The sequence below is a fragment of the Anoplopoma fimbria genome, chromosome 17, assembly GCF_027596085.1.
Source record: "Anoplopoma fimbria isolate UVic2021 breed Golden Eagle Sablefish chromosome 17, Afim_UVic_2022, whole genome shotgun sequence".
Taxonomy (NCBI): domain Eukaryota; kingdom Metazoa; phylum Chordata; class Actinopteri; order Perciformes; family Anoplopomatidae; genus Anoplopoma; species Anoplopoma fimbria.
Window position 1 is genome coordinate 17,401,820 of NC_072465.1, and position 23,094 is coordinate 17,424,913.

General features: G+C 41.6%; 1 protein-coding gene across 1 annotated transcript in view; it reads left to right on the forward strand.

Annotated features, from left to right (window-relative positions):
* The window catches only part of LOC129105240 (semaphorin-3F-like), a 44,559-nt gene that overhangs the window by 13,676 nt on the left and 7,789 nt on the right, over positions 1 to 23,094 (forward strand). The window contains exons 2-9 of the mRNA XM_054616144.1: positions 12,375 to 12,535; positions 12,622 to 12,684; positions 14,911 to 15,030; positions 16,387 to 16,476; positions 17,586 to 17,679; positions 19,095 to 19,214; positions 20,711 to 20,850; positions 22,148 to 22,262. Of these exons, the coding sequence (XP_054472119.1) occupies positions 12,375 to 12,535; positions 12,622 to 12,684; positions 14,911 to 15,030; positions 16,387 to 16,476; positions 17,586 to 17,679; positions 19,095 to 19,214; positions 20,711 to 20,850; positions 22,148 to 22,262 (903 nt within the window). The remainder of the gene's footprint in view (positions 1 to 12,374; positions 12,536 to 12,621; positions 12,685 to 14,910; positions 15,031 to 16,386; positions 16,477 to 17,585; positions 17,680 to 19,094; positions 19,215 to 20,710; positions 20,851 to 22,147; positions 22,263 to 23,094) is intronic.

Below are 23,094 nucleotides of genomic sequence, written 5' to 3' on the forward strand. Positions count from 1 at the left end.
TCACACTTTTGTAAAGCCAAGCTACCACTTTGTCAAATTCGCACAGAGTCCCTTTGACAGAGAAACAAGACAGGTGGCATATGGTCATGAATTGGGAAAAGTAAAATCAACCCAGGAAATATTTGGCATCTTGCGAAAGCTTAAAGATTCATGCATCAATGCAAAAATTATTTAATATTCACTTTTTACTGCAGTCATTACAGTTTGGATATGTAACCAAACAAAACTATTTCCATAACAATGTCCTTTCACATTCCTTTCTGCCACCTCTTCCCCCACTTCAGCCCTTTGCTCCAACTCCCTCCCCTTCCTCTAACACCAAAACCCGTCATACAGCCACTCTCCCACTTAGAAAAGATGAATGCCCTTGACTGACAGTCATCATCTCCCACTTTGTCCTCCACTAGGCTGCCCCCATTTATTCCAAACAGTCGGACAGACAGCAAATGGACAAGTTAACATGTGCTCTATGTCTCACAGCATCCAGTCAGCTTATTCTCACCAGTTGGTCTCCCTACTATCTTTTCTTCCCACAGCTCTCACCAAACTTTCCTGCTGTTTTTCATTGAATGTTTGGATCTAATCTGTGTTTGTGTGCATGGGTCTTTTGTGTGAGTGTATTGGTATGAGGCTGTTTTAAATGTCATGCTTGTAAATGTACCAAAATAAAAAAACAGTAATTGTTGAAGGAGGCATATTCAAAAGATGGTTCTGATGAAAAGAGCTAGTGTGATGCAGTCAGGTCAGAGTATCAGTTTGCAGTCCGTTCTTGCACACCATGAAACTCAACACCAAATAATCACTAAAAGAAGACTCTGAGACCTAAAGATAACGGTGCTGCTTGTTCTGTGAAGTGTTCATGGATAGAGGATACCTAATATAAGCAGAGCCAGTGCCGGGCCAAAACCCCAAAAGTGAAACACTGGCAAAAACATCACACATTTGTGGGGCTCAGGCTGCTCTCACCCAGGCCACCAGAATAAATAATAATATTGTTTCTTGGCTCCTCCCAAGTAATAGTATGCTCAGAAGTTACCTGTAATAACTAAGCAGATAATATCTGTGTTTTTTTAATTGAGAATATACTCAAGACTCGTCCGAGTACGTTGCTGGTTGATTTATTTTTCTTCGCTAAGCTTGGGATTGCAGAGCTTAAGAGACTGGAAAGGCAGAGTTTGTGATCTGAGTGTAATTACCTTCAGAATTATCTGCTGAGGTCAATGCCATATTGATATGTTGGTTCATGGATTACTGGAGGAATGTTATATTTGATTTGTCTGAAAGGAGCTCTTCCTTAGGGGAGGTGATTTGAAAAATGTTGACCTTCTACGTCCATGTAAGTGCCAATCAACCCGAGACTTGAATAGGCAGACTGAAATTTATTTATATTGTATTGGATATCTCTGTAGTACTCTTCAAAGACAGTAAGAAAGTGAGTTTAGCCAGAAATGATGTACTGTATTGGGAATAAGAAAGCAAGAGGAAAAGTAAAGGGATAAACAAAGGTACCAGGATTCCTCCTCTCGGGACAGTGAATGTACCTACCAAGTTTCATGGGATTCGATCTAATCGTCGTTGAGTTATTTCAGTCTTGATTTAGGTGGTGGACCCGACAACAGTCTTATGTTATGCATCCCTGCCTCAGTCTTTGTGGTAAAACTACCACGCGTTTGTTAACTGAGCACAAAGCCTGTCAGGCAAATTAGCAGTTCCTCACTGCAGGCCTGGACTCCCAACACCCCGTCTGAGGACCAGGCCACGCTGCTCAACAACCAGCCGCCTGATTGTTGAGCATTATCTGGTTGTCCACTGCCTGTCATATGGCATTAGTGCACGAGGCTGGACCCAGGATCTGCGCTGACACGTACCTGGTTGGGGGTGACCCTGCCTTTGTCTAGCAGCCTCGTTGGGTCAAGTGGATGTATGCAGCAGAGGAGCATGCAGTATTATGTCGACCGTGCAGAGGCAGATGGTCTTGGCGCTCGCCCACAACCCCAGTGCTCGACTCGCTGCCCTGGCTGGCCATTTGGGACCGAGAAAACGTTAATATTCACATCACAAAGCTCTAATTGACCATATCGTTTCACTGGAAATATAGGATAAGGCATATACAAGGCATTTCCTGATCAATGCTGCGCATTTAACAAATAATACCACATTTTACATTAGCACATTTAATCTGAATGCTCTGGCTGAGGCTATTGAGTGCATTTCGATTCAACTGTTTTAATGCATGTTTGAAAAAAAAAAAAGCCTCCAAAAAGTTTTGTCTTTTGGCTAAGTTCAGAACATTTGCCCTGACTCTCCAGGTGGCCTGTTGGTTCAAGTCACACACTAAGAAACATCCCCAGTTCAGATCCAGCCAGCGGCTTTGTTGCTTGTCATCCTGTCACTGTCTCTGGGGTAGCTGACCAAAAACGCCACATGTTGTGTGTGTCTGCAGACAGAAGAAGTCATTCATTAAAATAACATAAATGCCATCTCAGCTGGGAAGCAACTATGAAATGTCAAGATGTGTCAGAGTTATTTCTCCTTTTTTGAATATGTTGTCGTGTCACTTCCTCTTCAGTAATTTGCACAACACTAGCTGATGGAACTACATGACCACAAGGATTTTATTTCGTCAACTTTTGAGGAAATTTGCCTGAAACTGAGCATTTTGATTGAAGCATAACTGTTGAATCTCATTAGACGTGTCTCTTAACAACTCTTGTTAACTTTGTCTTCACGCTAGAGTTAAATACTTTTAATGGGTGAATCACAAGCCTGACTTTCATAGAAAAATACATCATCACTTAACACATCATGCACGCAGTTCCCCCATCACCCTGCTTCCTCCACCTGTGGCATGCCGGGTGTTAAAGAAGGAGCGTGTTATCTCAATAGGTTGGTATGCAAACAGGGGCTAGTGGATGCTGGCAGGATCAGACAAGCTGAGGAAAAGGAAAGGTGTCGGATGAAGCTAAGTGATGAGGCACTACACAGGCATAGAGTGGGAGATTAAAGATAAATGAGGATGCTATAATTTTTCGGAGTTGCATGCATGAAAGCATCTTTTTAAGAAGTCGTACAATGTTCTGGATGGTGTGCTGGAAGCTGTCGGAAATGCTCATAATCGTTAGGAGGTTGATGCAGGACAGGAAAGTGATAAATGATTGTTGAGATATTTGTTTCCTCATCTCTCCCCACTGAGAGATAATTCTGTTTTATTTTGCAAAACAGAGGAAGCTGCAATCTGGTTATCTGATTTTGGCCATCGCGTTTTAAAATCATCCACATGAATGGTTGATTGGTAAAAGGAGGAAAATGTTTTGGCCTGTTTTTAATATAAAAGAGCTTTGGTCTTAACTGCAGTTACATCTCTATATCAGATGGTGCTCAGCTTTATCTGGACAAATAGCACTTAGAGGTTTAAACCCTTGCACATGAAAGCAAAGTGATCTCTCTACTTACTTATAGTTTCCCTGACACCAACTTTTCCATGTTGGGATCATAGAGATCATCCTGAACAGCTGCATCACTGGCTGGAAAAAGAAGTGCATTTCTACTCATTCAAAAACACGTCTTCTAGATTAAAAGAGATAATTTGTCTATGCATGACCTTCAGAATGACACATATAAGCGTTTTCTGATTGGGACATAATTGGTCAGTGCCTTCCAAAATTGTTACGAATTACTGTTGGTGTATAACTAAAACAGTATTCTGATCTGAGACTGCTATGGTTCAAGTTAAGTAAGCTTTAGTCACAAAGAAGACTTGGTTAGGGAAACATATTGGTCATGGTTAAAAGACGTTGACTGTCGACAGGAAACAGGAAAAGAATAGCATTAGTGTCAGAGTCCAACGATTTGTTGACCCATCAATCCACCTCGACTGCCTCCCTCTGTGGACTTTGTGGCTTTATAACATAAACATCTCATAGCACTCTCCGTTACTTAGTCGTAATTCCCATGGCTGGTTTTTGGTCCTTTGCTTGGAGGACATTCTATCCAGAGTGTCTACCATAAATGCTAAAAAGCATTGCACTAGAACAGATTAAACCCTCCAACCCTGCCAATGGACTACAAGACAACCAGGTCTTAGTTCCATCCCAAAGGCCATTCTATTTCTCAACAGTCCCCTTAATATCGTTTGAAGTATTTCTTCCCGCCTGCTAGCACATGCCACTCTGAATCTATTGCATTTACAAAAATAGAGAGCCAATAGTGAGCATCTTGTATGTCTTATAGAATAGTGCCTATTTGCTGATTGGCGGATACATTCAGGGAAAATGTAGCACATAGCTTCTTATATGCGGGTATGTGCCGTCTGTGAATTTGTCTGTAGATACGTTAAGCCAAATCTTACTTCCTCATTATTCTCCCACCCTTCTCCTCTCTGGGAAAAATGTGACTTTTGAAAACTTCTCTCGCCTCTCTTTCTCACTCCTGCTCTCTACCTAAGCTGGCAGCTGAGATCTCAATCAGTGTTTTTGTGTATTTGGGTGCACAATCAAGGTATTTTGTCCTCCAAACCATGATTAGAATACACATTGGAGAGCCTCTCTGTGCCTTCGTGAGCTGTGTTCTTTTTTGCCCTTTCAGCAGCAGTAGAAGGGATCTCAGCCTTGCTGTGTGTTGGCTGCACAGAGGAGCTCTCTCAGAGTTTGACTCAGAGTTTCCATGGCTCTCTCCTGCATGCTTTGATAAATGGAAGTTCTTAGGGTCGCTGTCAGGCTCCTCATCCCTCGAGACTCCTCCCTCCATTCTCACTCTCTACCATGCCATTTGCTGTTGTGGGTGAAAAATTACCTCAGGGATTATAATGGATGGGTTGGATCACCCAAAGTGGGTAGAGGTGGCTGTTGTCCCCAGTGGACCCTGAGTCAACACTTGCTGCTAATGGTCTCTCTAAATTTACCTCCTAATTATCCCCCTCTCTTATTGCCCCCAGCTAGTAAGACTGTGGCTATGACCTTGATACACGAAGAAGCAAAATTATTATGCTGAAAATTATTGTTTGTTCAGTTCTGGTTAAAATCCGCGGAACGAACACTGATTTATTGACATCTTGGCTGGGGAACTATGCAAATTTAACTCTCCCAATCGAATCGAGGATTAGGATAAATCCATAAATAAGAATGAACAGACTCCTCAGAGAAAGCATTGTGCATCTGGCAGCGTGTTGGTGCAGCTGACAGAGAGGGAGAGAGTGCCAGGTCAGAGGTCAGCCAGGGAGGAGAAGGTTTTTCAGTCATTCACAACAGTGCTGTCTCATTATTCAGCCCTTTCCATAATCCCCCTAACCTGTGTTGTCACTGCTGACCACCTCCGTCACTCTGGCCAGCTCGCTGCAAGCGACAGCACGGCTACAAAAACAAACACAGCTTCATCATTATCGCAGCAGCTTGCAGCATCTGCAGAGCCCCAATGCCACACACACAAATACTAGCGCATACAACAGCCAGCCTTGGGCCCAAGCAGCGCCTTGGGAAAGAGCATAAACAAAGTAAGAAGCCAACCAGTGTTTTCATGCTCTCCATAATCCAGAGAATAAATTATTGTCGTAAAGGACCTGCACACTGATTTTCTGAATGGCACGGCTTTATAGTATTTACTGCATAAATATGGATTTCTCTTGGCACCTAGAGATTTTTTCCTATGAAATGTGAAGGTAGGCTTAAGAACTACAAACTGTATGCCTCTTGAATGTATCCAACTACATTTATTTATGTGTAAGCAAGCAAAAATGTGATTCTTAAAACCAGATAAACAGCTTGCTTTGTCTTTTTGTGAAGCGGCAACTGCAAACGTATCGTATCTCAATTGAGCAGTGTTTCTTCCCCCTTGCAGACGTCTCTAAGGAGGGGCATTTTTCCAATCCCTCCCTGCTCTCCCCAAACAATCCCATCCCCGTATCCCCAGTATCATGACCACCCTGCTCTCTCCTGGCCCAGCTTGGAGCAGGCACCCTGCCTGACCCCTCCAGAGATAATCCTGATTATGCTGAAATGTGTAAGGAGTCCAGGGACGAGCTTTCACCCCAAACCCCTCGTGTCCTTTAACCTTTCACCTGCGGCCCTGCAGCAGGGCTATTGAGGGCAGCTGTCTGTGGTAGTGTGTGACGGGAAAGCATTGGTAGTATTCATATGAGACACACTGCATTGGTTTTGGCATGGTCTTTACTGATTGTATATCAAAACGACTATGCACAAGATATGAGATTTTCATATATGTAATTTAATTTTTTTAATCTTTGTTTCTTGACTGTTTTCTTGAAAATAAAGAAGATTAATTTATTATAGTCCATCCTTTTGTGAAAAAGATTTAGAATTACATGCCTTGTGCATCCCCTCTCTGCATGTAATCCCACTGCATCCTCTTCTGATGACAACATATACAGTATAACATGAACTTAATGAAGGTTGGGTTTACAGACCAGACACAGTGGGATAAAAAAGCTAAAACAACCTTTCCTGTCAGTTGAACCAGAGTTCCTCCTCTACTCCCTCGTGCTTTAATTAACCTTTACCGTCATCGGAAACAGCAGAAGTAGATTTCTTATAATCTCTAGTTGCCACTCAGGAAGCAAACTCACTACTTAAATCAATCTTTCTCTGCTCTTGATTTGTGCAGTGGGAGACAGGTGCCTCTGAGTTGATGCAGGGATCAGAGAGCTCTACTTCTATTTCTATGTAGACACACACACATACACAGTGTATCAGTGGCAGGCAAGCGTGAAGAGCATATGAGTGACAGCATCCGGAAGCTCGGAGATAAGACGTAATCTGGTGCCAATTATTTGTCCTTGACAGGCACAGGTAAGCAGCAATCAGCTCCACTGACATGTGTTCTGAGTCAATAGTCCTGGCCCCAGTGGGTGGTGAGAGGCTGATTATGAGGTGCTGAGCGGAGGCAAACACAAAGCTGTGACACTTTGGACTGATAAGGCTTCCCACTGCTGTTCAGCCCCTCTGATATCTGCAATGACCTCTCCCTCCTGTGCGCTTACACTTCCAAAGATACACCGGAGTCAGCCACTCAGTATGCACTTGGGATTTGCATACTGAGTTTTTGCGTTTACGAATCCAAACGTCCTCATACCTAAACAACTAAGGAAAGGCCTGCTTGAGTTTAGACAACTATAGCTGCTTGGATACAGTTAGGGAAAGATTGCAATTAAGGTTAAAGTAATACTTGACATTTTGGGAAATATGCTTGTTTACTTTCTTGCTGAGAGTTAGATGAAGATCATTACCAGTTTTGTGTTTGTGTCAAGTATTGGAGTTATACAATCCAGAAGATATTGGCTTAGTTTAGTATAAAAGGTAAACAGTCAGGAACAGCTATCCATTGTTTTAAATATACATTTTTAAAGCTCACTTTTTAAGATGTTTTTTCTCACGTGTTTAAAAAAACCCCATAAATGGATAATAGTGTTTTTACGAATTGATGCATGCTGTAATTTCTTTGCAAACAGTGGCTAAGGGTTCTTCCTCCCTGTCAAACCACAACTGGTCCTTTTACACTGAAGTTTACGTACAACTTAAACAAATGAGAAACAGTAGGTTTCAGCAAGTTAATTAGTGAGCTTAAGAGGGGCTACTTTTGAGTGATCCAGGGTACATCGTTCCCCCTGCTTACGCTCATTATGCTAAGCTAAGCTAATCGCTTCCAGGCTTTATCTCTATACTTAATGTACAGCCATGAGAGGGGTATTGATCTTTTTAAAGATGCGATAAAAAAAAATGTCATAATCAGCACAAAGAGCAGGTCATGAACCTTTACATGATGTAACAAACAACCAATGCTGTCTTGATTTTGGTGAAGAAAGTCCTGATATATAAGCTATGTGTGTCCCTCACTTGGTAAAGAAAATCCACATAGTGACACATCCGTGCACGGTTGGCTGCAGACAAGCTGCAGCAAGGTGGGGCCACACCTTTACTTTATGAGAAGGTGAATATGAGTAGTTTGGGGAATTCAGACAACATGCCAGGGATGCCTGGGCAGGTATGTGGGTTTTCTGCTGCCTGCTTCCTCAGACCAACCTTCTCTTTCATCCGTTACACACACACACACACACACACACACACACACACAGACGGGAAAGATCTGCGAGGCTGATAATGGCATGAAAAGAAGTGGCAGTGGTGTCTGAGTGCTGCGTCTTTCGACATATCCTCACAGATTAAAAACAGAGGTCCCTTATGTCCCTTTGAGGGTGACCCAGGAAAACCACGCCACGGTGCAACTCTTGGCCCATGGCTACATACCTTGGCTGCCGAACAAAGCAGAGTGACACAGTGCAGAGGGATCACATCAACAGGTGGACAGACTCCAGGCCCAGTTTACCAGCAGATGTCATTCATATTCTGGCGCAGTCGTAGGAACAGAGTTTTATCCAACATAAAAAGAGCTTCAACAAACCAAAGACAATTCACACACAATAAAAAGGAAATTTAAATCTGTCTGCCTGTGTGTCTGGTAGTAATTACAACGACCTCGCTGGGAAACTTGGTGATATACACCAGATCCTGAGACAAACACTTAGTACCCTATCATTGCTGAGTTTACCAGCTGGTTATAAATTCAACCGTTTGACACACAATGTCAAGGCTGGGTTTTGTTTTGTAACATTTTTCTTGGCTTCAGAGGCATTCTCAATTTGGGCCGAGATGCAACACACAGGAATGCTTCTGGGAACATGAATTCGTACTGACAATAGAGCGGATGAGCGCTTTGAGGTGGACTGTTATCATGCCTTACTCCTTATCTCACCACGCCACAGGCTTTATTTCAAAGAAAATGTGTTTTTGCATGTCTCATCTCGCAAAGGTGTAGCATTTCTCCTGATTGCCACTTCATTTTCACAATCAAAAGGTCATGATGAATACAGTTAATGTACAGTGGAACTATAATAGAGTCATTGGATTTCAGCTGAAGGGACATGTAGTCTTAATGTAGGCTATAGTTGTACTTTGGAATGAGTCCCATTTGTTTTAGATGCAGTCCTGGTTAACTCTTGATTCCCCCATTATATGTATCATGCATGATGATGATTTGGAAAAACATAGGGCAAGAACAGTGTGTTTTAATGTGGTTGTTGAATGATTCAAAGTTGTTCTAACCAAAATTGGGAAAAATTTCCTGCCAATTTTCAGAAAAGTTTAAATCTAATTTTTTATATTTTTTTTACTGCCAAGAAAGGTTTTCTAACGGTTATGTCATAGCTACAAAATATTCTTCCCAAATTGAAAGTTATCGTGTACAATAAGTTTCTATGCAATCGGTTTTGATTAAAAGATTGGACCTCATTTGCTGCTGTTTTTTTATTAGGTCTGCTCTATAGGTAATAGATATTGATCCAGTGATCATGAATGGAGTTAGACTTGAGGAGAGGGAGAAAGATGAAAGGTTGTCAGACACTCAAACGCAGTAGCTGCTAACTGATAATGTGATTTGATGAATGTTTATTTGTAACATAGTAACTTATCTGTCTGTCTGCCTGTCTGTCTCATCTGTCTGTCCCTCCACACTCATTGAACTTTTCGGTGACCTAATTGCCATCGGACTTGTGACAGCCAGTCACCACCAGTAGGCTCCCATTCAGATGTCCCCGAGTGTGAATCTGAGTGCAGAGGTGATAAATGTGGGATGTCAGCTGGTGACGTCTGGTGTCTCTGAAGCTCCAGTATCGATGGACGCCAGGCCTGCCAGAATAGCTAGCTGGCTCAGTGTGTGGTGAACACACAGTTAAGGATTAAAAATGAGACGGGACGTTCATGGAGAAAGAATGGAGATGTACAGTTTTAGGATGTTTTTCTGTGTGTGTGCCTGTGCTGTTTTAGCATGAGGACAGATTCTAACATAGGACATCCAGAAGCTGTGATTCATCATCATGTTGCTGTCACTGCCTGCACCGGTGTCCTACTTTACTGATGCATGTATGTGCTCTTAACTTGGACTGGGCGATAAGGTTCAAATCAATATTAATTCAAGTTCTAATCTTTCAAATTTCAGTTGTTTTTTGTTTGTTTGTAAGAACTATAATTGACAGTAAGGCTCCAGGCTTACTGTTTTTCACTACTATCCTGAAAAATAATTTAAAACCCGAAGTAAATGTTAACCGTCAAAATTCCAAATGTTATGCTTCTAACTATTATTGTCTAAAGTGGTTACTTGCATAACAATGCATTATTTAAAGATTATGAAATATATAACTGTTTTAACTGTATTTAAATACATTAATACTTTTATCAATAAAACTGGGCTTCAGTTGTTTTAATTATGTATTTTAAACTGCTAAGAGCTAGTGTTAGGAAGTTTAACAGATCACTATTCCCTCTCTAATATGTATCTTGTATTGCTGTGAAAACATCTTCATACAACTGTATTAATTGAAGTTTCTCGCCCAAAGCAATTTTTAAAATAAATTTGAACACATCATGTTAGCATGATGATTTACTTTTGCCCGATCCTGCCAAATTTTCACTGAATGCCTTGAACACATGAAACAAGTCAAAGTCATCTCTGTTAACATTAGCTGTTCGCAGTTACAAGCAGGACTGTGCTAAGGAGAGAGCTCGCTATCTGTAGATAAGCCTGTCACTGCAATTACTCTGAGCAGCATGCGTGGAAATAAATTACAATATAAGAAGCATCTGATTAAGTTAGTTGTTCCTCCAAGACTTAGTTTTGACTTGCAAATTGCAAGACTTATGTCTTCTTCACTCATGCTAAAGAACATCGAAACCGCCAACTTGTGTGATGCTGTGACTGTACTGAGAGTTGAAACGAGTATTAAAGCATATGTGTGTTAAGAGGCAACTTATGAGAATTAAATGGGTGACAGACGCGTCTATTCCTATTTCCTACCTTATCCACCCCACTGCGTGCCGTGATGTTGCAGCGTGACTGCAGCATTTCACAGTTCCTGAAGGAGATCAGAACACAAGCAGCTGAGAAGCTTTCTAGCAGAGGATTCATGTCAGTATTTAAAAAATGTCCTGTGCAGGTGGAGAACATCATGTTGCCTTTTATTCCCGGGAATTTAACAAGACATTCCGCTTCCTCCTGGTCAAGAAAGAGTATTTTAGGGAGTCTCAGACTTTGCTGAGGAGAACAGTAGGAGTGTTTGTCTGGTTCCATTGAAGTGGAACATGAACAGGTCCTCTATCTGGTCCTCTAGTTTTTCCCCGTAAATAGAACAGCACAAGTGGAGGCTCAACTTTCTCAAGCTCCACTTTCCCAAGCTTAGTTTTGAAAGACAGCAAGAGAAAGAGAGTCCTCCTATCAGATTCTCTTAAAAGCTCGGTAGGTAATGAGAGGACCGAGAGAAAAACTTCTTTCCATTCCACCAGATCTCCATTTATCTCCCTGCACACCCCGAGTGTAACTTAAACTCAGGCTCACCCACCAGGGATCTGCTCAGAGCAGCATGTGAGCCATTTCAAAGAAGTTTTATGTCGAAATAGTTTGAACAGTTATGTGGAGGAAAGGATGTTGCAATGTATAATGTAGGCATTGTGTGTGAATTTGCAAGAAGGAGTTATAGTGAAAGATATTATCTCAACCACAGCCCGATACAATTCAAAAAAAGGTAATGGAAAGACATGGTCAGACTGCCAGGTCCTGAACAACAGCCATGTTATGTGATGCAATATAGATGAATCCTCTTGTGTGGGGGAAAAAAAAACTACAGGCCAAAATAAATGGTCATTTTGAGTTTTCCTGACACCTTAATGCTGTCTAACATTAGTGTGTGATTTACGGTGTGTCTGTTGCCATTCAGCTCTGACTCCTATGAGATTTACAGTTTGCCTCCTTGCTTTTGTCAAACCTGCTTTAACCAGATTAAGCCTGTCCATAACCACATAATGGCAGGATGTAATTGTTGGAAAAAAAAGGAAAAATAAGAAAAGCTTCTGGTAATTTAATTTAGGAGAGTCCGAGGGAAGATTTGGCACACCATTAGAATACTATCCTGACATCAGCATTCACGTGTGTGTGTGTGTGTGTGTGTGTGTGTGTGTGTGTGTGTGTGTGTGTGTGTGTGTGTGTGTGTGTGTGTGTGTGTGTGTGTGTGTGTGTGTGTGTGTGTGTGTGTGTGTGTGTGTGTGTGTGTGTGTGTGTGTGTGTGTGTGTGTGTGAGTGAGTGTGGTTTAGATTTGTAAATGAAATGGAGAGATCCCCTCTTAGTGAAAGAATGAAATAACTTTGGCAAACCAAAGGGCGTCTGTGTGCCAAAAGTGAGAAGCCTACACACTACCCTTGTGGCCATGTCTGTGGTTTGAGTTTACCGACTGTATTGTATGTTTTTCTAATACAGTATTAGAAGGCACAGCTTGAAGGAAAAAAACATTCATTTCTCCACTCTTTCTGTCTCTTTACAGAGTTAAAGTCTACCGGCACAGCTCATCACTTCTCCTTTTTGCTGAACTCGACTGACTATCGGATCCTTCGCATGGATGAGGACCACGACCGCATGTATGTGGGCAGCAAAGATTATATACTCTCTCTGGACCTGCACGACATCAACAAGGAGCCGCTCATAGTAAGAAATGTCCCACACAAAGAATAATCCTGGCTTAGCTCTGTACAGATTTTTATCTAACCAGCTTTTTGATCTCTCCCTGTCAGATCCACTGGCCTGTTGCCCCCCAGAGGAAGACTGAATGTGTCCTGTCAGGGAAAGACACCAATGTAAGTATTCAAATAGTATATATATAATGGGATGAATTATGGCAAACATTTCCAGGTTCCTTTCTCAAATATATGGATTTAATCTGTTTGTATTATTGCAAATGTATTATATTTGTGATTTTAGACTGTCGGATAATCTTTTTGATATATTCTAAGATATTATGGACAAAAAAATGAATCCACTAGCCCTAAAATAAAATAAAACTCCCATGCCGGTGACCTCCTGAATATTTTGTTTATTTCCTTTCAAGCAATTCATCAATTCTTAAGACCTGTTAAAGTTAAAGACCCCGTGCAAAAATTCACTCCTACTGATAAAAGCATAGCTGTAAACCGTTGTCCCTCTTGACCAGCTTCACATTTTATCTGGTGATACCCTGGTGTTAAAATCAGGAGTGTGTTTTTGTGTTGGTGACATACAGGATTTGAATGTGGCACTGGGGTCAGTGGAGGACATTTTAAAGCTCCTTCCAATGTGTGATTTGCTGTGAAGCTCTTATTTACTGTCTCTTCATCCCTGATTGCTGATTGCATACAGCTGCAACCAATTAAGCTTTGGCAGGAACTTGGGACGTGTGTGACATTCAGTCGACTCCGTCGAGAGCTGAAAACATATTGCATGCACCTCTCTACATATCTCGTACATGTTAAAGATGTCTTGAATTCATGTTTAATGTTATCTAATTTCCGATTTTTGCGAAACAATTATTTCTACGCTGTGTTGTCCAGGCGGGCAGACAAAATGAATGAGCCTCTTTCAAGCTACGGGCCTGTCTGAAGTGTTAATACGATTCAGACGTTCAAACAGAGCCACCGCCGGTGCAGCCTCCATAAAGAAACTCAATCATTTAAATTCATATAAAAAACAGATCCTTCTCTTTTGATTTTATTCACCCATTCTGACCCCCCCGAAACACTCGTCTCACACATGTTAGGGGTGAGCGCTGGCAGGAGCGGTGAGCACCGACAGGGTGATGAGGCTCCGGCTAATAACCCTGCTCTCCCCTGCTGGTTGAGAGCGCAGGCTGCTGTTTATCCAACTGGAATGTTCATTTATGCGTGTTTGGTGACCCGCGCCTCTCACTGCCTCTGGCTACATCGTATTGCCCCTGTATGTGTGTGTGCGTGTGTGTGTGTGTGTGTGTGTTAGCGGTGGGATTGAAATTTCATCACTAAAATAAGAAAATACAATTGGCTACCGTGAGATATCCTGGCAATCCTGGCCCACTCTTTAGGGAATGACAGATGATGACAATTCAAAAGCAATTCAGAGGGGATGTCGGTTCAGGCAGGAGGTCAAAGGCAATCATCCCCACTGTGCTCTCTGTGGGGGAGCAAGACTGTGCGCTGAATAATACACGCAGGCCCACATGCGTAAACCCACACACAAAAACACATCCTCTCAAAACCTCTGTCGTGTTGCTAAGATCTGCCAAAATAGCTCATCCCCCATCCCGCATACAATCTTTTTTTATGCTTGGTACATCCTTTCTCTTTCGCCAGCTGTCACTAGCGGCTGACATGACGGACAAATCTGAACAGATATCATCGGCCAGTACATTTCTGTTGTTGAGAGTTTTGATTTGGGTGGATTGAGACCAGGAAGGCAGACAGCTGGTTGGACAAATACAGATTAGAAAGCTGCAGACCTCGAAAGCAAAGAGCTGTTTTCACCAGCAGCACTTCTTTGTGCGCACTCTAAAAAGAAAAATTGTCATCATCTAAATTCATTTACCACTTAGATAATTATATATCAAAATAAACCACACCAGTGGTGAGCTGTTGAAAAGCTCACAACAGGAAGCATGTCTCTTCTAAAAAAACTTAATTGGATTTTAGAATCTCTGTTTTCTAAAAATGCATTTTTCACTCAACAGTCTTGTTTGGTCTAACCAAAATGTTTTTCAAGTCTGACAGAACATTGAATTGCGTCTACCCTCAGTCCCCACAGCAGACACACTTCACAGCTGAGATGCTCTGCTTTTCTTGGTTTATTCCGGTGTGGTCTGAAGCCTCAGCCAGGCCGACCCACATAGTCAGGGAACAGAGCTGCAAAACACAAGCCAGCCACCGGCGGAAAAGGATACATTTGATGGTTTTAAGCCAGGCAGAGAGGTTAACCATCAGTCGGACATGTTGTATTATGTAACTCTTTTCTTCCATTGCATTTTCGTAATCAGAGTATTTCTTTTAACCTAAACCTCTAATCCTGTTTTTTTACAACAGGGAGAATGTGGAAACTTTATCCGTCTGATTGAGCCGTGGAACCGGACCCACCTGTATGTTTGTGGAACAGGCGCGTACAACCCCATCTGCACCTACGTGGACCGAGGACGCAGGTCACAGGTAACCAAAGACGCTGCTCGGCAGCTGTGGAGACATTTTGACCTAAACTCTCAGGTTCTTTGAAGAACCTATCTGTCAATCAATCTCGGGTCAGAGAATCCCCTTCTGCTCCTGCTCCTCGGTTTCACGGCTCTGCTTCTCCTCCATAATTTTTCTGCTTTTTACTTTTCATCGATTTGTGCTGTTTCACGGTCTGGGAGACTCAAAGAAAGAAGCTCATGGACGGGCTCTATTATTATTGCAAAATTGCTGTTGGTGAGATACCTAACTGCCGCCGCTTAGAGATTGTTGAGACACCAATCTTCTCATACCGCTCGGAGTAGCATGTTAACAGTATATATGTAGCAAATACCCTCCTGTACTCCCCCCCCCTCACCTGTTTTACAAACAGCAGAGCCTGTGGCCTGTCTTTCTATCTGGCTGAGAGCTTCTGAAAGGCCATCATTACTGATGGAGGCTCTCATCCATCATCAGCCTCGTAGCTCACCCCTCCGTTCCTCCCTCGCTCCCGCACAACGGCCATGCCGAGCTGCAGCAGCTGCCGGTCAGGCTACAGTCCGTACACTTACATTCACCGCTCTGCCTGTTTACTCTTACTGTTCAAATGGAGGGTTCAGATTTCAATGTAAAGGTCATCCAGCCTCTTGTCATTCAGCTTCTCCCTTAAGGCCTAAATGCTATGTTACTTCACACTGTAAAGATTTTCTCCAGCAAGAGTAGATGTAAACAGAAACCAATTGTCCGAAATTCTTCCGCTTAGTACACGGAGGTCTAAAACCATTTTCAATCCTCAGTTAACTCAACTTTTCCTCTCAACTGAAAACTTTTTCTTTAACTGCATCAATCTTCCTGCTTTTCTGCTGTTTCAGAGCTCCTTTTGCAGAGTTTGTGTCAATCTGTTGGGTGCAACATAGAAAACCTACACATTTTGGGAAATCTATATATTAATGTATCTGTTTAAATTTGTTCTGTACTTCACTTTACTAACTGCTTGATGTAATGTCTTTTTTTCAGTTGTCTGTCTCAGTTCGGTGCATTTGCTTTTCTATTTTCTTTCCTGGCACTGCATGGTCTATGCATGGAGTTTGCAGCTGTGTTTGCTTGACACTGATTCTAATCCAGCATAGTTACTAAATGATCAACGTCACCCACCAGGCTCTCGTCACTCTACTTTTGGCATTTTATTATTTTTTTTTGAGTTCTTCGAGATTAGGGTTTTTTCCCGATCCTTCGTTTTTGCACTTTCCTATTTTCGTCTTCTGTTTATGTCCTGGTCATCATCAACTTAAATACACTTTGTTCTGGGCTTTGGCATGTCGTAATGAGATGGCCCACTGTGCCATGTCTCTGTTTTAGGGGTCCCACTACCTACAGGCACCCCAATCTGGAGGGAGAACAAGTCGGGCAGCAGACTACAGCACTACGTCAGAGCCTTTGGAGGCTAAGGTGGGCTGAAGGGAGTTTTATAAAGGCTCATAAGTATGGTGCCCACCTGGAGTACTTTTTCAGTCTCAGTTGGAGTAGTACAGATAGCACAGCTATCCAAAAAGTAACTGGTTTTCACACATCTTGACGCAACATAAACATCATGATGAATCTCCAAAAATCTTTCAAAATAGTAATGTGAATATATATATTTTTGCTAGTAAAAAAACTTGTTTCCCTCCAACAGCACTCAACACAAAAAAGTATTTGGTAGAGTTAAATTTGTCGTGATAATGGAGCCTTTTAACGGCACTGAAAAACTTTCTTTCCCCATGTCAAGACTATTTAGTTTTTTCACATGAAATATTTATTAGTTTCTGTCTGTGTAAACAGTATTTAACTCTTGATAGATTATTACATAGGGATATTTTTTCCCAAACATTGACATTATCAAAATTTGGAGGCTTTATTGCTGCAGATTTTTTTTTTTATAAAATAACTGTTTCAGGCTGAAACCATTATCATCGCCTTTTAGAGGTTGATTTGTTCTCTCCAAACGATAGCTGTCGTCCACACACATTTTGGGGTCTGTATGTTATTGAAAAAAATATCCAAGTACGGGTAAAAACAATAACGCAGCTTTGACATTATTCTGCTTCCCCTTACATATTTCCTACCTGTCGGACACCATCAGCCAGCTTTGAAGTACCCGACAAAACTCCATGTAGACAAATACCCAGTGTTGACACAGATGTTCAAGATGTCCTTTTGCACTGTGGAATAATGAATTCTTGTTTGAGCCACTAACATCAGACGCATGGTGGATGAGTTTTGGATTACTCTCAGCATTTTCCTCCACCTCCCCATCTCACAGATAACTGGCTTTTTGTTCCCCTCAGCAGATCCAATAGTGCTGTGAGAGCCTGTTTAAAACTGCTTTTAATATCCAAGTATACTTCAAAGTGCCTTGCACATGCTTCATTCAAAGAATAACCTTCACCCCCACACACCACACATACATGAGATTCCTTAAACACAATAAATCTGTCATCAAATATAAAAGGAAAACAAGAAAATGATCAATTATGTTTTTTCTAATTCTTTACTGTTTTTACTTTTCTGTTTTATAGGAATATATTTTCCGACTTGAACCTGGTAAAGTGGATTCTGGCAAAGGAAAATGTCCTTATGACCCCAAACTGAACAGCGTCTCTGCTTTGATCAGTAAGTCCCTGCTCGTTTGTTTTTCCCCTCATACAACATGTACAGGCAGCTTTAAATAGTTATCTGTTGAAAATGTTCCTTAATATGTCTTTTGTTTTAGTCCGTGTATGCTTCTGGCTGTGAAACTCTTGTTAATCGATTTAAATATTATCTTTCTGTTTTTCTAAGTAATAACTTGAAGGCAATCTCAGTTGGTTGTTAAAGTAGCTGCCCATAAGGTAATACAGTCTTATTATTGGTGAAGTTTTTGTACCAATGTACAGTTTGGAGCTGCATCTAATTTCATTATCAATTTATCTGCCCATTATTTTCTCCATTTATCTTTTTTTTTTCTTTTGTATATGAAAGGAAAATGAATTGTTAAAAAAAATGGCACTAGTATTTTTCTTTGTCCAGGGCGATGTTTTTTGTTTGTTTATTTGTCCGACCAACCGTCAAAAACCAAAACAGTAACTTTACAATCATATTAGAGAGAGAAAATCAGCAAATCCTTACATTTAGGAAGTTGCAACCAGAGAATTTTGGCATTTTATGCTGATCATTTCCGCTTTAGTGCAATAATAGTTTCATTAATGTGTTCACTGTCAGGCTGATGTGTTTGCTCTCATGTGGGTGGGTGGTCTTTTGTTGTCAGCAGCTTACAGGTGGTCAGACATGGCAGTTTGTCTGTGACCTCCTGCCCTGCATGCGGGTGTTTGAGGGTGAAGGAGAAAAAGAGAGAGATCTCACTATGTCAGCCTAATTCCAGCTGACCTGAGAAAAAAATGTAACACCAAGAAAATGAGCTACAGGCTGTCTGGCACAGCTGGCAGGGCAGAAACATACCACACTGAGGACAACAGAGGAAGCTGGAGTTCCCGTGGTTTAGGCATTTTTACACTTACTACTTTTTTTACCACCTATGACTTGCCTCCTTAAAATACCACTACAGTAGATGGCCAGTGAAGACTAATAAGGTTCAGCTTTTTTCATGCTCAGGAAATGACCATGATTCATCAAGGCCGATGTCAAACATGATGAAATTGTGTAAATCCGGCTTTACTTTGGAATTTCACTGATTGGCCTAATGAGTGTGATTGCAACATAATTGAAGATCAATATTTTCAACCCAGATGTGACATTTCTGGCACTACTGGACTGTGTTTGATGAGATTTTAAGAATCTGGTTTATCTGTGCATCAGCACTGTTGTTTTTAAAGAAATTATAATTATCATGCAGAGTACAAACATCTTAACTCTGAATGGCCACAGCTGCTTTCCGTGCCACTAGTCTGATTTGGATGAAACCTGGAGGGATTAAATCAAGTTTCAATGAGACGTGTCAGACAACATGTTCGTTACGGAAACCTGAACATTTTTCATCCGTTGTGGCTTCACCTCTGCAACAACCTTCCTTCTCCCTCTGTGACTGACAGATGGAGAGCTGTATTCAGGAGTCTACATTGATTTCATGGGAACCGACTCCGCTATCTTCCGTACACTGGGGAAGCAGACCGCCATGAGGACGGATCAGTACAACTCCAGATGGTTAAACGGTAATGTCTCAACTCGCGGCTTGTTCTGCAGCCAGCATCATTTCTCTCACTCATCTCTTTCCAGACTGTTTTTAATTTATTCCTCTGCTCCTGAGGAATACTGCTGTAATGTTTTTTCGCAACTTCCTGTATGTAGCTTCAACACTGCCCTACATATCGTCCTGTTCCTGGAGCTATGTTGTCTAGGAATTAAATTGTTGATCTTATCTGCTTGCTCTACATGGCCACATGATCATTTTACTCGAATCATAAAATGCGCTACGCTAATTGTTGACTGCATGCCTGCAGAGCTAGAACCACAAGGTCAGTAGTGTAGTAGCAGGGGCAAACAACTGAATGTCAATAAAACTCAGAGTGGCCTCCGCTCTCTAATGAACCGTGATTGTCACAGCATCATTAATGCTTGTCGGGAGCTTTCAGTTGATTTTGCCAAATCAATCGGGGCCTCCCCCTGGTGTCGTTGGCTTCCTCTGACACTGTTGCCCTGACAACAGTCCCCTGGTGGGGGTACACTGAATAGGGACACCTGAGTCCCGCTAATCAGCCATGTGGAATCCCTCGGATATTTCCCCCTCCCCCAATACACGGTTCCTGGGTTATCCCTCTCCTCCTGGTTTTGGTTTGTCCTCATTTGGGACACTGGTCAGTCACAGTGGGGAGGGCCGCCCAGCAGTGACCCACTAAGTCAGCCAGTAGGAGCGAACTGTGATGCCATATAAAGCATTGTCTCTAGGAAGAAATAAAAGGGCGGGGTCAGGAGAGTTTAAGTGCTATTCTTGGCTCCAGGCTACTATTATTTAGGTTACAGCAGTAATGATTCTCAATAGACCTCGGCTCATCCAATTTCTCTGTGACCTGTTCACTCTCATCAAGTTAGTGTGGGTGTTTGGCCCCGAGAGGCTAAAAGAGACCTCACTTGTTACCATGGAAAAGACTTAAAGTTCCTGAGCATTTCAATGTATTTTTCTTTGTACTGCTTTCACAGACTCTTAAAGGATAGGTTCACATTTTTTCATGACATTGAAACCATTTTTGCTTGTTATAATCATTTCTCCTATTGATGCTGGCCATTAATGTAAATAATGGGGGACACAATCTGCAGACCTAATTATGTTTAAACAGGCATATCAAAGTTAAGTTTAAACTAATATGAGGCTACAGAGGGAATTGAAAAGCTGAATTTAAGAATGTTTTTTTTCACTGAACAAGGTCCCCCATAATTTACACTGGAGGCAGGTAGATGGATATCTTAACAATGTACATATGGAAATGTTTAAAAACGACTAAAATCTATCTATGTTGTAATATATCCTTTTTTAAAGGATAAATAAAAATAGGACAATGGCAGAGATTGAAATGCACAATTTTTGATTTCTTGAATTGTTTGAGACTTATTTTCACACTAAAGTCTCAGCTGGCGATCATCACATCATAGCTGGTCTGAATTATTTATTTATTTTTTGTTCTTTCTCCCATCTCTTCTTTCTTTTCTACAGATCCCACATTCATCCACGCACACCTCATCCCAGACAGCGCTGAGAAGAATGATGACAAGCTCTACTTCTTCTTCCGCGAGAAATCCTCTGAGATGGGCCAGAGTCCCATGACCCAGTCCAGGATAGGGCGGATCTGCCTGGTGAGTTATCACGCCAGTCGACAAACCTCATGTTGATCATCACAAATGAAAGGTTTATATGTCTCCGTAATGGTGAGTTATAGTCTGATGCCTGTTTCAAAGTCTCTTAGAGGTCCATAAAGAAAGTTCCCCACGATCATCAGTAATTGCCAAACAGTAACAGTATCTTAAACGAAATACCAGTTACAAAATCTTTGCCGCTTGCCTCAACTGCTATGTTTGGAAAGTGTTGATATTTTTGTTTCTCTGCACGAAATGTTTGAGCAGCAGAGTTTACTTTAGTCCACATCTGTATACACTCATATACATCCGTAGAAAGCTAGAGCTGTGTTGACTCAGCGATACAGTGCTTTGAAACAGAGTGCTGTTTTTCACTTAAGACAGACCGTTTATGATGCTCTGTCCAAAACTTTGGGATTATTGGGCAAACTTCCTCTGGGGTCCATGAATATCTGTACCAAAGTACAAAAATGTCAAGCTAATGGTGGAACTAGAGGAAACGTCAGTGGATCACCAAAGTCTTTAAGAGACATATACTAAGAACTATCAATATCTGTACAATACTGGTTCCAATACATGTTGAAGATATTTCTTCAACATGGATATTTCACTGATGAAGTAAAAAGCTTGACCTGCTGATGGCAATCTTATGCCATCCATCTGACAGCTGTCATTGATTAAACTACATACCACATATGTGAACCTGCTGGTGAAGCTAGAAGAAAAGTCAGAGGGATCACAAAAATGAGTAGGTTTCATCTTCTGGCCACCATGAATGTGCGTTCAAAAATGTCATGGTAATCCATTCAGTAGTTGTTCAAATATTTCAGTCTGGAACAAAGTGTTGCACTGACTGACCCACATTGCAACCATAATAATAATAATAATAAACATTACTATCTGTCTCTGTAAGATATTATAACATGTTACCCTTTTACCACAAGAAACTCTAACAGCAGGATTCTTCCTCCCCCCCCTTGATGTTACAGTCAATAAAAAGACACCAAATGTATTTTTTTCCAGCTCTGCAAATCATTTTGACTCCATAAAATGTGTTGAGTCCCAGCCCATGAATCATTCCCCAAGGCTCTGAAGCTCTACCTCAGCAGTAGAAGTTGGCTGACTCGTGTGCAGATGGGCCAAGCTAAAACACAGAGCTGATCTTTATTCATACAGGCCCAATAACAACGGACCCAGTGCAGTTAGTTTAGACGGTTGTTTCAAACAGCTGTTAGTCAGATCTTGGTCAGTCTCTCTCTGTGGAGGTGGCTGGATGACTACTGTCTTTTCCCTACAGAATGATGATGGTGGACACTGCTGTCTGGTCAACAAGTGGAGCACGTTTCTGAAAGCTCGCCTCATTTGTTCAGTGCCTGGACCTGACGGCGTCGAGACACACTTTGATGAACTAAGTGAGTTATTATTTCCCTGTTTAAGAGTCTCCCTCCATCACTGACCCTTTCAGAGGATCTATGGTGCTTTCTTTTATCTCTAGACATTTTTTTCACCCCGTCCTCTTACCAGCTGTGTCCTGTGTCCACCACCTGTTGATCATTTAGTCAGTGTTTGTGATCTAAATATTAACTTCAAACCAAATGTATGAAATATATTTTACAAATCATGTTCCACAACTCTGGGAACATATAATGCATCTGCTTATAGAGTTGGTGTGAAGCACGTAAGGAATACGTGGCAGATGGAAAGTGGGAATTCTTACGTGACCGTGTAACTACAATTCATAGCGAGGGTCTCCAGATGGACCCCTCGTTGACAGACTCAGTATCAACAACTTTCTCATTTGCAGAGTTCTCTTCACATTTTGCACTCCCTTTGCTTTGCATACTTTCACCATGATGTTACAGTTTTAAGGCCTTAAGCATTAGCGTCTTCTCAGATTTTGCTACAGTGCGTGTGAACCAACAGCTCACTTTACCAGAGGCATTTACAGCAGCATATGTCTGCTTATGTACAGCAATGCTGGGAAGAATCCTGTGGAAGCTGCAGCTTTAGATTAACGTATCACTGACTCATACATGTTAAGCTTGACATGTCTATTCCTTTGAACATCAACATGGCTCCAGTAGGTAACATCCTAAAAGGTAACACCCTTACTGTAAGACTGTGATCGCTATGCTTTCGAACAACATCCACATGTTTTGCAGAGAATTTGTATTTAAAGAAATAAAAAAGCAAAGAGATTGAAAACCAAATACACACGCATGCATACAGAGTAATCAGAGTAGT